At 39.4% G+C, this 15,962-nt stretch overlaps 1 protein-coding gene across 1 annotated transcript; it reads left to right on the forward strand.

The window, feature by feature from the left end:
* Positions 1–1,229: 1,229 nt before the first annotated feature.
* Positions 1,230–14,590, forward strand: SLC25A46 (solute carrier family 25 member 46). The gene is made up of 8 exons (XM_036403466.1): positions 1,230–1,602; positions 3,408–3,450; positions 4,704–4,761; positions 5,256–5,333; positions 6,027–6,127; positions 8,776–8,832; positions 9,291–9,348; positions 12,473–14,590. Exons 1-8 carry the CDS (start codon positions 1,350–1,352, stop codon positions 13,049–13,051), a joined length of 1,227 nt encoding a protein of 408 aa, XP_036259359.1. The 5' UTR covers positions 1,230–1,349; the 3' UTR covers positions 13,052–14,590.
* The last annotated feature ends 1,372 nt before the right edge of the window (positions 14,591–15,962 follow it).

The following is a 15,962-nucleotide window of genomic DNA, read 5'->3' on the forward strand; positions in this document are numbered from 1 at the left end:
TGTTTAGCTTCTTAGAAGCTGCCTGGAAGGAGATTGTAGCAAGGGGGAGCTCAGCGTCCTCTCCCTTGCAACAAATGACGCGGGGAGAGGAAATGGTTTAATGTACACGGAGACGTTTTGACTACACATTAGAAAAAAAAAAATTCACAGGAAGGGTGACCAGATATCGAAATGGGCTGCCCAGAGAGGTGGTGGAATCACTGTTCCTGGAAATGTTTAAGGGAAGACTGGACGTGCCATGGTCTGGTTGACATGGTCAAAGTTTGGACTTGGTGATCTTGGAGGTCTTTTCAACCTAAATGATTCTGTGATTCTGAGCTAAGAGATCATTAAACCCACAGAGTGCAGCCCCCCACTCCTAAGGGGAAGGAAGATTCATAATTGCTCATGGTTGAAAGGAACAACAAAAGTCAGAAGGTCTGCAAACAATCAGAAAGTTTTATTAGTAAATCTCACACTCGGCATGGAAACCAGTACTCTAGTCCTTGACCTACTATATAAGCATGTGGCAATGGGTTTTAGATAAAGAAGTAGTGTGAAAGGGAAGACAGAAAGGAAGAGGTGAACTAAAGAGGAGGAGAGAGAGAAAGAGAACAGATCACCGCTGGTTCCAGTACTGATCCAGCTGAAGGGAGTCAGTCCTGGTGTCAGACTGGATCCAGCTGCGTCCATCCAGCCAACGGGATATCCCGTGGGCACCGCCCCGGCTTGGTAGATACTTTCTATGACCTGACTTCCCCGTACTGAAGTGTTTCTCACTTTCTATGCAATCAGTTATCATGGGCAGGCTGTTCTGTAAGACCATTTAGGGAAATGGGTCGGAGGGCTTTGGGCATCCTGAGTGCTCTGTGCTCCTCTCCCTGCCCTCCTTGGCCTCATCCCCGCGCCTGCCGTGTCTGTGTTGTGCTCATCTCCAGGGTCGATAAGAAGGATGTTTTTTCCCGGAAAGTGCTGTCTCAGGTCCACATGGCCACATTATGTTTCTCCGGCTACCTCTCGATCTTTCTCACCGCTCCCCCACGGGGGGCGGCAGCGGAGCCGCCACAGGGATTCCCCCACGCCCGCCCGGGCCGGGCCGTGCTCCGCCCGCCGCACCACCAGAGGGAGCCCTTGCCCGCGCGCCCCCGCGCCAGACACCCCGCCCCGGGCCGGGCAAGCGGAGCGCCGCCATTGGCCCAGCGCCGCGGCCCCGCCCCCTCGGCGGTCACGCGCGCGGCCTCACCGTGGCCGGAAGTGCCAGGGCGAGCGGCGGGTCCGGGTCCGTTGCCGCCGGTGCGTCCCGAGCGCGGCGCCTCCCGCTCCTCTCCCGCTCCCCTCGGCCCCGCCGGGCCCCCTCAGCCACCCCCGCCATGCACCCGCGGCGCCCCGACGGCTTCGACGGCCTCGGCTACCGCGGGATCGGCCGCGACGAACTAGGCCCCGGCTCCAGGCCCTTCAGCAGCGGCTCGGAGCTAGGCTCCTGGGTGACCAGCCCGCCCGACATCCCCGGCAGCCGTAACCTGCACTGGGGCGAGAAGACGCCGCCGTATGGGGCCGGGACCCCTCTGGGCGGCGCCGGCTCCAACGAGGAGGTCAATCTCGGGGTGGCCGGCCCCGGCGCGGGTAAGGGAGGGCCCGGCCTGGGCTAGCCCGGGGACGGCCGCCGCCTCTCGCCGCTTCCCGGTCCCGCTGACCCGCGGCTCCCGCCTCCCGCGAGCAGTGACCCGCCGGGCAAGGGCGGGCGGCGGCCACGAGCTGTGCCGCGGCCCCGGGCTGTGCCGTGGCCAGGCCGAGCGCCGCCCGGCCCTCCTTTTTACTGGCGGTGCTGAAGCGCCGGGAGAAAAGTCCTTTAGAAGAAGGCGGACTGCTCCGTGGCTGCTTGTTGCGCTCCAGCGCTGTGCAACTCCATGCAAAAATGGTTTGAGAGTATCAGAGCGCGCCCGCAGCTTCTCGTTAAGCAGTGTGCAGTCAGCTCATTGCAGTGCAGTCTCATTGCCCGTGTAAACAATCTCCTGCAGAAACACTCCGCCCTCTTTAAGGGCAGGAAGTGCTCTCGGCTCTTAGAGTGCTGCGTTATTATGGTGGTGGTGGTACAGACTGCGTGGCTTCTCTCGGGTTTAGAACATGAACTGCTGACGTAAACCTTCCCCCTCCACGTGTGATTGCAAGGGAACTGTGGGACTGGTAGGATTTAAGGAAGTAACTGAGTGCGGGGCTTTTTCAGTAATTGCTAGGAAAGGGAGTATAAGCCTCCATAAATAAAGTAATTTTAGATCTTCATGAAATTGAGGTGAATTAAGGAAAACTCGCTGTATCTAGGGTACTGTATGTTGCTTTCTTTAAATAAAAGGAGCAGGTTATAGACACTTGAGTATCAAAAGATAAATGAAATAGTAATTTACCTGAAATCGAATTTTATTAGTAGGCAAGTCATTCTTTTCTGACCTGTAGTGCAGTGTTTTTATTTAGGTCTCACAAAGAGTACAGCCTTTAGCATGGACTCCATCCATGGATGCACTGGTTGAAGCACTGTTTAAGTATCTTTGCATAGCTGGAGGCTACATTTTTCCCCCCTATCTACATGTGGAAGGTGTGTTCATTCTGCACTTTGGAGCACTGATATGGAGTTGCTGTAATCACTGAATCCAGCAGCTGCAAATGGTATCTTACATTTTTAGGAGGGCTGCCACATTTGTGTGGAGCCCCACTGAAGTTACTTTATCCATAATTTCAGACTGCTTGCACTCTGAAGATTGTAGGGCTGAGCATTAACTTTAAAATGCCTTTACTGTTCTGATGCTCATCTTAAATCCCTTCTGATAATTCCCAATGGGCAAATGTTTGTCTGGTTGCAGGCAACAGAGAGTTGAATTAATTACTTTTGTAATTCTCCAATAACTAGATTTTTGCAAAGGACTGTAGATAAACAGCTGGCTTGAAAATTTGCCTTATGTGGATGTTTGTTACTTTATCCATGGCTTTTTGTGTAACTTCACCCAAAATTTTGCCTTCTTACTGTTTTAACATTATTTTCATCTCAATTACCTAAATTTATGTTTCAGAATTACTGTAAACTCACGCATGCTAAATCTTTCAGTAGTTGGTTTGAGTTGGTTTTTTTAGATATTAAAGTACTCTCTGTCTTACTGTTCATTTTTCTCTGTTCTTTTTTCCCCTGTAAGAAAAGCATAATTTTATATATAAGAGTATGTACAAACTCAAATGCAGTCCAAAGTGCAAATATTCCTGGGGGAATATTTTTTTATATCCTCTGTTGCTCAACTGCAATAAATATTGTGGTTTAGTGCTTGTAATTTTCTCATGCAAGTATAGGATAAAATTAGTGTTTCAGATCCTGTGCATGCATTTTCGCTATTTTGTGATTATCACTGCTGTATAATCTGGTTTTGGTTTTTTTTCTTTTTCAGAGCAGTTGAACAGATTTGCTGGCTTTGGTATTGGCCTTGCAAGGTAAGAGTTGTGCTGAGTGACAAAGCAGTAGTAAAGCTCATATTTGTCTTATAAACCCTACATACGCTTCTATATTGTGTTTTTATTCCAACACCCATAAGTAGCTGAAATGTGTTTAGAAACTTACTACCCCCGTTTAGGTTTCTGTTTTCTTTAACTGTTGCTCAAAAAATACATACATGAATGTAAGAAACAGTTTTTCATATGGAATGCCCAGGATGTGTGTACCCTGTCCAAGTAATCTGAAAGTAACACCAGAAATTTTTTTTTACATTTGCAACTTTTATTAATATTTTTAGCCAATACAAATATTTCCTAAGAAAGTGAAAATGTCTTTGAGTGTATTACCAAAGTATCCTCACACCATAATGTTCATCTAACCAAGTGGTCTGGAGGCCATTTTATTCTTTATTATAGTGATTTATTATTAATAGTGTTTTTGAGAAAGTGCTGAATTTTAAGATGCTGATGTCCAGGGAAAGTTTTACCTCTTTTGGTAGTAGCAAACTACAAATTAGCTTAATTGTTAAAAAACTGCAGTATTCTTCTGTTCATCAGAAGTTCAGAAACCTACAAGAGATGATTCTGTAGCTTGTGTTTGTAAAAATTCTGGATGTTCTACTTTTCTAATCCATGTCCCAGGTTTGAACAATGTACAGGTAAGTACTCTGATCACTCAGGCAGTCTGAGATGAAATTAATATTTTCTCTGAATGGCTGCAACCAGGAATTCTTCTTTGGAAGTGAGAATTTTCCTATGAAGTTTTGATTGAAATATGACTTCTGGCAGTGGCAGGAGAATTGTTTTGGGTCAGTAGTGTTTTTGGTGAAAAGGTAGTCAGCTACTACTACCAGTCCTTCTATGGCCCTCCTAAGGAGAGTCTTGATTATTAATACAGTATGCAGAATTAGCATAAAACTGGAACTAATCCTCTCCTAATTGTGGTTGTGGTTTATGTACCATGATACTTTGAGGAGGATGAGATGAGGAATGTTGTATGTTATTTTGCATATAAAAATATGTCCATACTACATATATATGGGGCTTTTTCATAGTGAATGTGTGTGTCGGATTTCATGTAACTTGTTCCTTGGGAGGCTGTTGGGTAGCCATCAAAAACATGCCTTGTTAGTTCACTAGAAAATACATTGTTTTTCCAAATACTGATCTGCTGTTGTTAGAGACAATTAACAAGCCTTTTCTAAGGAATTCTTAGTGACTTCTCGTGCATTAAATACAATTTTCCTTTGAAGCCTATTTACAGAAAATGTGTTGGCACATCCTTGCATTGTTCTACGCCGTCAGTGTCAGGTATGTCTTTTATATTACCTATTCCAGTCAAAGCTCCTGTGTACTGCCATATCTCTGAATGAAAGTGTGTATTATAGGAAGCTTTGTAATTTTTAGGGGGCCTCTGCTACATTAACAAGTGTTTACTTGTAGAATACATGTTTTCTGTTCTGCAGTTTAGCTTATTTTGAAAAATCTTACTCATTTTTCTTTGGGCAGTGGAAAGCAAATTACAGCAAGTAAGTGTTTTGGGGTCTGCAGAGCAACTTTCAGATCCCCATTTACAAGCAGGATGCTTTGTTTCATAGGTTCTGATTTATGTAAAGTTTATTGTTTAAACTTTCATATGAATACTTAAAAGGGCTGCCCATTTCCCTAAATTTCAGTGAGAATTTGCTCATATTTTAGCTGATCTTTACAGAGATAAAATTCTTATATTTGAAACACCTTTATCCTTCAGAGTTATATCATCTGCAAGTGTGTTTCTAAGACTGCCATTGTTTATATTTTGACAGGTTAACTATCATGCACGGAATTATCATCTCACACCATTTAGTATTGTCAATATCATGTACTGCATCAATAAGACACAGGTTAGTGTGTGGTGGCAACCTGTATGTGAGCACTGAGAGTACCTACAGCATGTGTGTACATTGAAATCTGAGTGTTTATGTAGGTGGTGTTGTAAAGCCTGGCTGTGCTGAGGGTTGGTTAGATTTACAGTTACAAAAATGTGTCAAGGAGATCAAGTAAACCATTATTTTTTTCAGAACTACAGTACTTAGTGGGGAAAGATTTATGGATGTTAGAAAACAAAAAGTCCCTGATTTTTTTTTCATTAGGTTTCTGAAAGATCATTAATCATTATGTGGATAAAGTTATTGTTGAAGTGACACCTTCCAAAGGTAGTACTGAGTACATTTCCAGTTCTGCAGGGGGATGGCAATCCTTAAACTCACATCAGAAGGGAGGAAGAAATTCTTAATTCTGAATATCTTATGGATGTACTTTTGACATCTCAAGCTCATTTTGTCCATAAAAAATGGTGTTAAGTTTATAATGCAGATTATTAACAGTGGAAGATGTGCCTCCAAAATTATTGACAGGTCTTTGAAATTATTGAAAAACAAAAACTTTTTTGTAGATTAAAAAATGAGTTGTTACCCGAGTTTAATGATAAAGTTAAACACTAGAATTGTAGCCCTGTGTGGTCTGAATTTACTGAAATTTTTTAATAATAAGTTGAAAATATTTTTGAGTTTTGTTTTGGATATTTTGACACACAGGGTCCAAGAGCTCTCTGGAAAGGAATGGGCAGCACTTTCATTGTTCAGGGCATAACCCTGGGAACAGAAGGCATCATCAGTGAATTTACACCTTTGCCAAGGTATTGCATGTTTTTTTACCACTTCAAACAAATTAGTAAGTTGTTGACTTATTTTCAAAGTGTTAGTAAGGCTGTTTGGAAAAAAAATACTTCATGAGAACAACAAGATAATAAATAGGTGTTTCCAAACACAATGTGGCTGTCTTGGAAAAGGCGACCTTATAATCCATGAATAGTGAGGGATTCTTTCTGGGAACTTTATTTGTTTGTGTCTGCTTACTTGTCTGACTTAGAAATGCTGTGGCAAATTGGTCTTTGGTATTTAACTCTGTAATAAAAGAAATCATAATTTTCTTCTTTTATTTAGGTTTTTATTGTGTGGTAATAGCAAATACCATACCGAAGGGAAAAATTCCTGGTCTTATTAATGTAAATACAGAAGACTTGCACAGCTAATGAGCTAGCACTGACATTTTGCTGAATATTTGCACTGTCCTTGGTAGGAGGGAGAATAGAATGGCCTGCGTTAGTAAATGAGAAGACGTCGTAAATGAGTGTCCAAGGAACAGCAGCTTTATCTTTTGCCTTCCTTGACCAACAGCTATATGTACCTTGTTCAGTATTCTCATAACAAAGACGTTACCACTAAAAATTACTGACTTTATTTAAAGAGATTCTCAGCATTCTACATCACTGTGTCAACCCTCTGCTGCAGAAATTTAGTAATTTTTTACTAAGAATATTCAGGGACATGGAAACTATCCTGTGTTTAAAAAGAAGAAATATGGTTAGGGTTAATCAAATACTGTTATGATGCATGTATCCGGACTAATAAAAGTAGGCATTTGCAAGTTCAAAAGCATTAGCAAAAGTATTTCATATTTAAATTGTGTAGTGTGTATTTAAGGGTTTTGGTCGGCTCTGTTTCATAGGTAATTTAAATTTCCAGGCATGTGCTTTCTCCAAGTGTGTTTTAGATACAGCTCTAGGGTATGCTTAAGTTCATGAGATGTGTTTATATATAGTGTTTATATCTTCATAATTCCAAATTCTCAAGAATGTAAGCAATGTTTTTCTTCTTGTGGGCCAGTTCAGCAGTTTGGAAAGTAAGCTGGTGCTGCTGCCAAAAGAATCAGACCTTTCTGCTGGAACCAGCTCATTCTTTCCTCTCTGCTACTCCCATCTTTGTGGAAACTGTGTGTGAACAGTCAGGAAATTACCTGGACTGTGAAAGTGATCTGGCTTTCTCAGTGGTTTTCTCATACATGCACCACCCCACAATTTTCTACTGAATGCTCTCTCTTCCTTCTTAGTGGTGGCTTGCATCTTAGGGTGGTCATAGGGAGGAGAAGGTTATTGCTTGTAGCAGCAGTGCCAGCAAATCTAATTTAAAAGGTTATTTAACTGCGTTATCAGGGTCCAAAGAACACAGAGAAGTGAAATGTCAATTCTAATTCTGTGTTATAGTTACATGAGAGAGTACCCCTGTTTTAGGATAGGAGCCCAGAAATGGGTGTGAATGTTTTGTACTAGGCAAACTTCTTACGTAATTGTTCTTGCACAGTTATGCCTTGTGGAGTGACAGATTAGGCTTTCACGCATTAGTTTGGCTGGTTTAATTTTCCAAATCATTTAACTATTACGGGAAGTGGATGTGATCCAAGTGTCTGAAATATATAATGGTACAAATGATCTTCTGTTCCTGTTTAGTGATTGACCTATGGATTTAAAATGTGAAAGTTAGTAACAACACACAATTCTTCAGGAAGAGTAAAATCTTGCCTTTCTTGATTAGGGTTAACTACAAGCAGTGTCTGATTGTGATTCCTAGACAACGAAGCTGAAAACATTATAGCTTGTTATTAAAAATGCAAAGTCTAGTGTGCCCAGCATTACAGACAAGTATATATACCTCATAGCTAGATATTGGCCATATGCATTGTCAGTACATGTGGTATTTGAATGGTATCTTGAGCTAGGTGGGTTTATATTTTCTGTCAAGTGGACTGTTAACATTTGCTGTTTGTATTTTGAAATGCATACTAGAAATACAACTTCAAGGAAATATTATTGATGTCACCTTTGTGTTAAATACATGGGTTTTCTTCTTTTTTATCAGAATATGTTAAGGACTGGTCATAGGACAAAAAACTTCAATTATGTCTGTATGGAATTACTGTGCAACTTCTAGCCTGACCTCTTGTACTTGATTTTTTGTATCTAACTGTACCTGAATATAATTTATATTTTCTTGAAAGAAATAACAACAGGGTAAACATAACCTAAAGAACAGAGGAGCACAACCAAACCAAAATGAAATAAAAATGATTTCTTGATAAAGGAAGAGTAGAAAGATTTTAAAGTACTCTGTTGTTTCCTGATTGCTTTAAGCGCTTGTACATAAGGTTGCTACATAAAGGCAGAACTGATTAAAGTCAGTTGCTGTGAGAGCTGCAAACATCTTAGTAATTAGTAACTGAAACCTTTTTTGATAGAATATCTGATACGCCCAAAAAACTACTTGAAGTTAATTTAAGCTTGATTTACTAAATGTTTCATTGTGTCTTTCCAATATGGGAAATACTTCACCCTGAATCATAGAACACCAATATGAAAACTGATGACAGGTTGTTGACACTCATGGAAGAATTGCTTGAGAATTACATGTGGATGATTATTTATGTTGTGGTAAATACTTCTCTTTTTAGAGAGCTTTCACATAAATGGAATCTGAAGCAGATAGGTGGACACCTTTTACTCAAAGGGTAAGTATATCATGTATCTTATGTCTTACTATCTAAACATAATAAAACTACCAAATGGACGTAAGTTTAGTCTGCTGCTACAAGGTGCCAACAGTAGTTTCTTGACAAGATGCTAACAGTACTTTTCAAATGCTGATTTTTTGAACAATCTTGATTGCATACACCACTTTCACAGGTTTTCTCATACTAGATCACTGTGTTTATGGAACCTCCACTAAATTAAAAGATTAGACTATTTTAGACCTTAATCAGTCTGGTAGCATGGAAATAGAATTTAACTAAACTTTTGACTGAAGCTTACCTCAACTAGTTGATATACATTTTAGTGATTGAGTTATACTTGGTTAATTTTCTCTCGGGGATAATTTGGTAGATAGCTTTATGAACTTACAGGTGCCTGTTTGGCTGAAATTCTAATACTGTCATTATGTTAATTCCTACATTGTTAATTTCTACAGGTTAACACATGTGATAGCAATGCCTTTTTATTCTGCGAGCCTGATTGAAACTGTACAGGTAATTTAAATATATTTGGAACATTTTTAAAGACACTGTTACTCTCTAGAGATTAGATTATGTGGAGAGATGAATCTTTGAATTCAGGTTTGTGTTGCAGTAGTTGCATTTGTTTTGCTTGAGGCTGTGTGGCTTAGCTGAAATGGATGTTACCTATGTAGGGTATATCAGTATATATTAATTCTAAATCTAGAATTAGAAAGGACATTTAATGTAGATAGTTGGAATATATTGTATATGAAATAGGGACATGCTATATTTATGTGTTCCAGTAGATAAAACAGAAAGAAGTTTTTCTCAATCTCAAGTTTTTTAACCTTTGCTTTCCTAGGCATGTTGTTACAGTGACATCTGTCGCCCTACAACAACTGTAAAGTTTTTTCCAGTAGTTCAGTGGGGATTTTTAATTAAATACTCAACTCTACCCTCTCAGGACTGTTTTCATTCAATCAGGTTTTTAGTTTTAATCTTCATCTAGTTCTTCCTCAGCCACAAAAAATAAAATCTGGACCTGTCACTTAGAATATGTCTTAGCTGGTTTTGTAATTGTGCAGAGTGGGCCATAGTGCTGTGTTGCAGGCTGCCTGTCAGTGAGGTGTTGCATCTCTTTCTGGAGAAAGGCAAGGGTTAGCTGTGCAGAAATGTCCAGGATAATTCTCCCAGCTCTCTCTGTATAATGACTTGCTCTTAGATGACATGACAGAGTCTCTGTGCAGCTAATGGAACTCTCTCTGTAGATTGAGCTCTCATAGGGAGCGTGCAGGATAGTCACTCTTGTGTCACTGAGTCATCAAAATAATAATTTTCATTGATAGCATGGGCAAGTTGTATGTACCGTCAAGACTAGTTTGCTGGTCTATGTGTCCAAAATGGTGGTTTTTCTGGGGAGAAGGTTGGCTTCTGCAGTTTCTGAGTTTCAGCATGCCTTTAGAGGCATGGACAGGGGCAGGATTCTGCTGTGGGCAGACAATCCAAGCTGAAATGAGCCAGAAGGTACTAGGAGAGCTGTTCTGTCTGAACTGGCTGCATTATGGATTAACAGGACAGGTGGGATTAAGCGTTTGTGCAGGGAGAGTTATAGACAGACTCTCAACAACAAACTCACTTCCTCTGAAGATACTCTGTATTTTAGAAACCTTCTTTCCTCCTGGGATCTCTGGTTTGGGGAATATTTGGGAGACTTAGCTGGTGTCATAATGGGAACCTGGCTGGAACTCAAATTCTTAATTGCTGGGGAATGGCTCTACCCTGACCATGCCATAATTTTGGAACTAGAAACAGTGGTGGAACTAGAGTGGTGGAACACTGTTAATATTTCTGGAGTTCATAGCAGACCACAGAATGGAATGTTATATATTGCTGCTCATATTTTGTCTGAAAGGATTTTGCATTACCTGTGGCGTTAGGCACGGGTAAATTTTTAAGCAATAAAAGAGAACATGTTTAGAGCCTGTCTTCTGTTTTCAAAGTAAGTAAAAAGTTTCTTTGCTAGAAAGCAACTTAATAGGAAAACAATAAAAAACCAGAAAAGCATCTCTCTTGGCCTTTTAGGTAGGTGATCTCTGTAATGGATTGGTTATGAAAATGCCACTGAGATCTGAGGATTTTAAGATTGGTAGCTTCAGCTGTGTGCAAATATTTTACTCAACAGGCGTGTGTCTGTCTGTGTGTATGTGTATATATTATGTATATATTTTATATATATCTATTATATATATATATATATTATGTACAAAATGTGTTCTTGAGTTCCTGGAAACATCATCATAAGCTTATTAGAAACACAGCAGAGGTAATGATAGCATTTGTGAAGATTTTTATATTGTATTAATCGGTGCAGGGGAGCAGCTTGGCTTGCCAGGTTTGAACTACATTCCTGTGCTGTAAGAATACAGTGACCAGTGACAAACCAGAAATGTTCAAGATTGTTGGACTTCCTACTAGCAGGTTTTTGTTGACTTTAACTGTCTTAATTCTGGTAAACCATGCTGTTCAACAGTATCTGTTTGACACTTATCCAAGTGTAAATTTCACCAAAATAGCTGTAAAGGGTGGAAATTGGTAGCTGTCACATTTTGTCATTAGCTGTTCTTTTGTCATTAGCATCTCAAACCTCATGGTGGCGTGTTAGGCCAAAGCAGGAATGGTTTTGAAGTGCAGTGACTGTAGTGATGTGGGACAGAAAAGGAGTTGTGCTGCTTAACTTGTACTTAAAGTCTGCAACATTATGTTCTCAGGCATTTAAACTAGTTTCTCACCCACACAGAAAAGACCATCAAGGCTCTGCAGGCTGTTTAATGTTTCCTCAAATACTGAGGAATATTCTGGTGGTTTATTCTGGCTTGAGGTCGGGACATAGACCACATGGACTCCGAGACTTGGACATTTAGGAGAACACCAAAATCTTGAATTTTGGATGCAAACCACAGGATAAAACACTATTAGTAGGGGAAATAATGTTTTTAACTTACTTCTACCCTCACAGGTGGATTGTAACAGAGTAAATAATTACTACAGGATTTTTATTTTTAGCACATGAATAGAGTAATTATCTCTTCACTAAGAGACATTATGGGTAAAGAATGCTACTTTAAATGCATATAATGCCATGAAAACATTCAAAACTGAAACTATTCAATTCAAATAAAAAATGAGCTTTCAACACTAGTTATAGAAATCTTTACTATGTAGATTCAAGTTCAAAGATTATGGTCACAGTCTTTAAAGTAACGGAATTTTGAATTAAATAAATCCTTCCTGGCATTTTGCTCCAGATGTAGACATTACAAGTTCATGACTGCTTTGCATTCTGATACTTTCAGCATTAGGCTGAAGGTAGAAACACAGATAACTGCCTATCTTTGGTAGAAACACAGATAATTGCAATATACATTAAAAAACCCTCACCTCTTCAAGATGGGTTCATTCTTTAAAAAGAAGCTTAATTGAATGCTGTGAAGAGTATTATAACAAGCGGCTTTTATTTGTACAGCTGTGTAGACATAATAGCATGCAAGTGTTTAACTCTTTTTAAAAGTTAAGCAGTGATAAACTGTCAAGAGTGGATGTCAGGATGTTTTTGAACTGCTCAGCACGAGTTGTAACTCCTTGTTTGTTCTTGTAGAGTGAAATCATTCGAGACAACCCTGGCATCCTGGACTGTGTGAAAGAAGGAATTGGGAGAGTTGTAGGCTTGGGAGTACCCCATAGCAAGCGTCTCCTTCCTCTGATGGTCCTGACTTTTCCCACTGCTCTGCATGGAGTTCTTCACTACGTCATCAGTTCCATCGTCCAGAAGCTTGTCTTGTTTGTTTTGAAAAGGGATAATTCCCACAACCTTCCAACTGAGAGTTCCACTTCTGTGCAGAGCATGCTGGATGCGTATTTTCCGGAACTTATTGCTAGCTTTGCTGCTAGCCTTTGTGCTGATGTCATGCTTTACCCACTGGAAACAGTTTTGCACCGCCTTCATATTCAAGGGACACGCACAATAATTGACAATACAGACCTTGGCTATGAAGTGCTTCCAATCAATACTCAGTATGAGGGAATGAAAGACTGCATAAATACTATAAAACGGGAAGAAGGAGTGCAAGGTTTTTATAAAGGATTTGGAGCTGTTATAGTACAGTATACCTTGCATGTGGCAGTTTTACAGCTTACCAAAATTATTTACTCAACACTGCTTCAAAATGTTTCTTAATCTGTCCAGGTCTGGATCCAGCACATTGGACATGATTGACTTGCTAGCCTAGTTATTGTTTAAGTGGCTTAGAAAATGAACTTTGGGGAATCCACTCTATGGATTCTCCTTACACTGTAGAACAACTTGTTTTAAAAATGGGGATATAGTTTCCGAAGTGTAATTAAAAAAGGACTATTTAAAAATTACAGACACAAATTGAATATGTCATATGCAGTCATACAAAGGGGATCAGATTTCAAATGTGATTGCATTGAGGATTTACTTTTCCTCGTACCAGTTCAATGACATAAGGAATGGATATGAATTGTTAGTATCTGCTTTGTAAGCATCACATCTGATATTTAATATGGACTGTTAAGCAGTTGAAAGGAATTTATTTTCTTAAGTTATAAGAACTTGCAATTAGGGGACTGATGGTCTTTTAAAAATGTTTCCAACTTCACTGTTAATGGAGCTGTGAGTAAAATATAAACTGTAAAAGTGACTTAAGTAGACTTAAATGTTATCATTTACAGGTGTGTAGAAGACTTATTTTGCTGCAGTGTGGCAGAAGATGACAAATGGGAATCTCTTGCTTTGTATAAAAACAACAAAAAATGGGTGTGGGGCAAAGCTGCACAGAATGCAAATTTGGCTGTCTTGCAGTTTGTTTGCAAGGCTTACAATAACTAAGTGTGTGAATAAAGCAAAATAGAAACTGATGTGTGCATGTGTAAGTGCCATTTTTAGTTGACTTTCCACTGACAACTTCAGGGTTTAGTTTTACTCTAATGCTCCAGATGAGAGTGTAATAATCATACAAATCTGTGTAGTAGTAGTTGTAGTGGTGTTCAAAGTGTACAGAAAGCCTAAGAAAACAATTGGCTGTTCCTAGAGTTTTTATTTTGTTAGATTGGAGGGGTATGTATAAAATTGTCTCCTTAACTATTTAGCGCTGATGTCTGTAATTTAAAATCTCTGCTAGTTTAAATATTTTGTGGAGCAGAGCTAAGTGTTTATAAGCAAGGGAACTATTGAAATAAATAATTTTTGCCCTCTCCCCCTTCAGACTCAGCCTGAAAATGATTTTTAATCATTCTGAACATCCAAATCCTTGGTTTCATCAGTAACAATGGGGATTGGGTGATGTTTTTTGCAAATAGAACAAGCATGTGGAAAGTCACTTTTAAATTATGAGAGGCTGCTGCTTTTTTCACATTCATGTGGCAAGTCTGTTTTTGTGAATGCTGTAAACTGATCTGCATTTTAATCATTAATCATTGTGTAGTTACCACTTATGGGAAGTAGTCATGGTGAAATAATGCAAAGATGTTGCTCTTTGTAAGTTCTGACTTCATGTCAGGTCTACTTTATTATTAATCTGTAACTTCCGTGTATTTTAAATGCCTAAGTGTTGAAATGGAAAGTATGATGAACTTGGAAACTGGATTCTTTCAAAATACTGTTGATTGCAATTCTAGTGTATAGTGTATTAAATAAAATGAGAATTCGTTGTAAGTATTATAAAATAATTCACCAAAGAGGCATGTAAAGGAATCCTGTTTTGTGTGTTGTTTTACTGTATAGATTCCAGGGTGGCATTGTCAAGTTCCTCAACTTCGTAAGTGCAAGAACATGATGAATTAAACTACATGCAAACTACATGCGAGAGCTTAGGTAAAATACTCAGTTCCTGGGTTGGTTTCTTGAAAAATTTGTATGAGTATTAAGATGGCCATGCCAGAAAATCATCCAGACTGGAAAAGACCTCAGCAGGTCGTGCAGTTCAAATTCCTGCTCTAAGCAAGGACAGCATTGACTTGCCCATGCCCTTGTCCAGTCAAGTTTTTAATACATGAAACTAGCCTTTTCAAATGTGTTAAATTCAGCTGTAGCCAACAATTTTATCACAATTGCCTTGAAGCAATAACTAAGTGCATCTTGCAGTCCAGCACTTCCAGTTTTATCTGTAAAATTGGCCAGCCCTGTTTTTCTAGGAATAAAATTCTTGGCCTTTTTCCTTTGTGAAATGGAGGACTTGCCTCGATATATCCTTCAAGAGGGAAGATGAGTTCTCAAGAGTGACACTAGAGACTGCTATAATATTTTATTGCATCAAAGACTTGCTTTCAATGCTGACAGTTTTGCAGTTGTAGTCTAGGTTCTCAGATCTATAAGCAGGGTGAGAAAGAATGCTGTCAGTATAGAGCAGTTGTTCTGTGGTGGAAAAAAACTTTTGCTTAGGGTTTTACTTTTTTGCTCCTCTTTCCAGTAGTTAGAATGAGCATGTTTAGATATTTCATGTATACTTTTTTTATCTTCCAAAACACTTAATCCAAACACTTGTCCAGAGTTGCTAAGGTTTTACCCATGCAAAAATGTAAATGAGTATGGGCTGAAAAAAGTAATTTTAACCTTTTAAATCGTAAGTGTTTCGGGTTTTCATTTGGATTTTAAATCTGAAGTACTCAATTTTTAGCTCACACAAATGACCAGTAGGTGGTTTCAGCAATAGATAGCACTGAAAACTACAAAATACTGAATTGTCTGTAGAAAGTAGCTTGTGGTGAAATATGAAGAATTCTTATGCATATGAATAAGAATTCTTATCAAGAATTCTTGCTCTAATTCTTGTGCCTGAAGCAAACAATCTTTTGTACCTTGTTTTTCTTACTACATTTTTTAATACCTTGAGATATCTGATTTCAAGGAGGTCAGTGTTCCTGGAGAAAGCCAGATTCTGATGTTTTCCCCGCCGAAGCATTACGTGGCTTCTTATCCACGTCTCTTACAAGGAAAGCCTTCGTGTGCCATAACTGACAACAGTCCAGGCAGAAAACTTTGAACTATGAGGCCTCCTGGAAGCAGGCAAATATTTGCCTGTGTTCTTTCATGGACAGCACAGAGATGACACTTGGCTTTTACTTGT

This window comes from Molothrus ater (genome assembly GCF_012460135.2).
Source record: "Molothrus ater isolate BHLD 08-10-18 breed brown headed cowbird chromosome Z unlocalized genomic scaffold, BPBGC_Mater_1.1 matZ_random_MA35, whole genome shotgun sequence".
NCBI lineage: Eukaryota > Metazoa > Chordata > Aves > Passeriformes > Icteridae > Molothrus > Molothrus ater.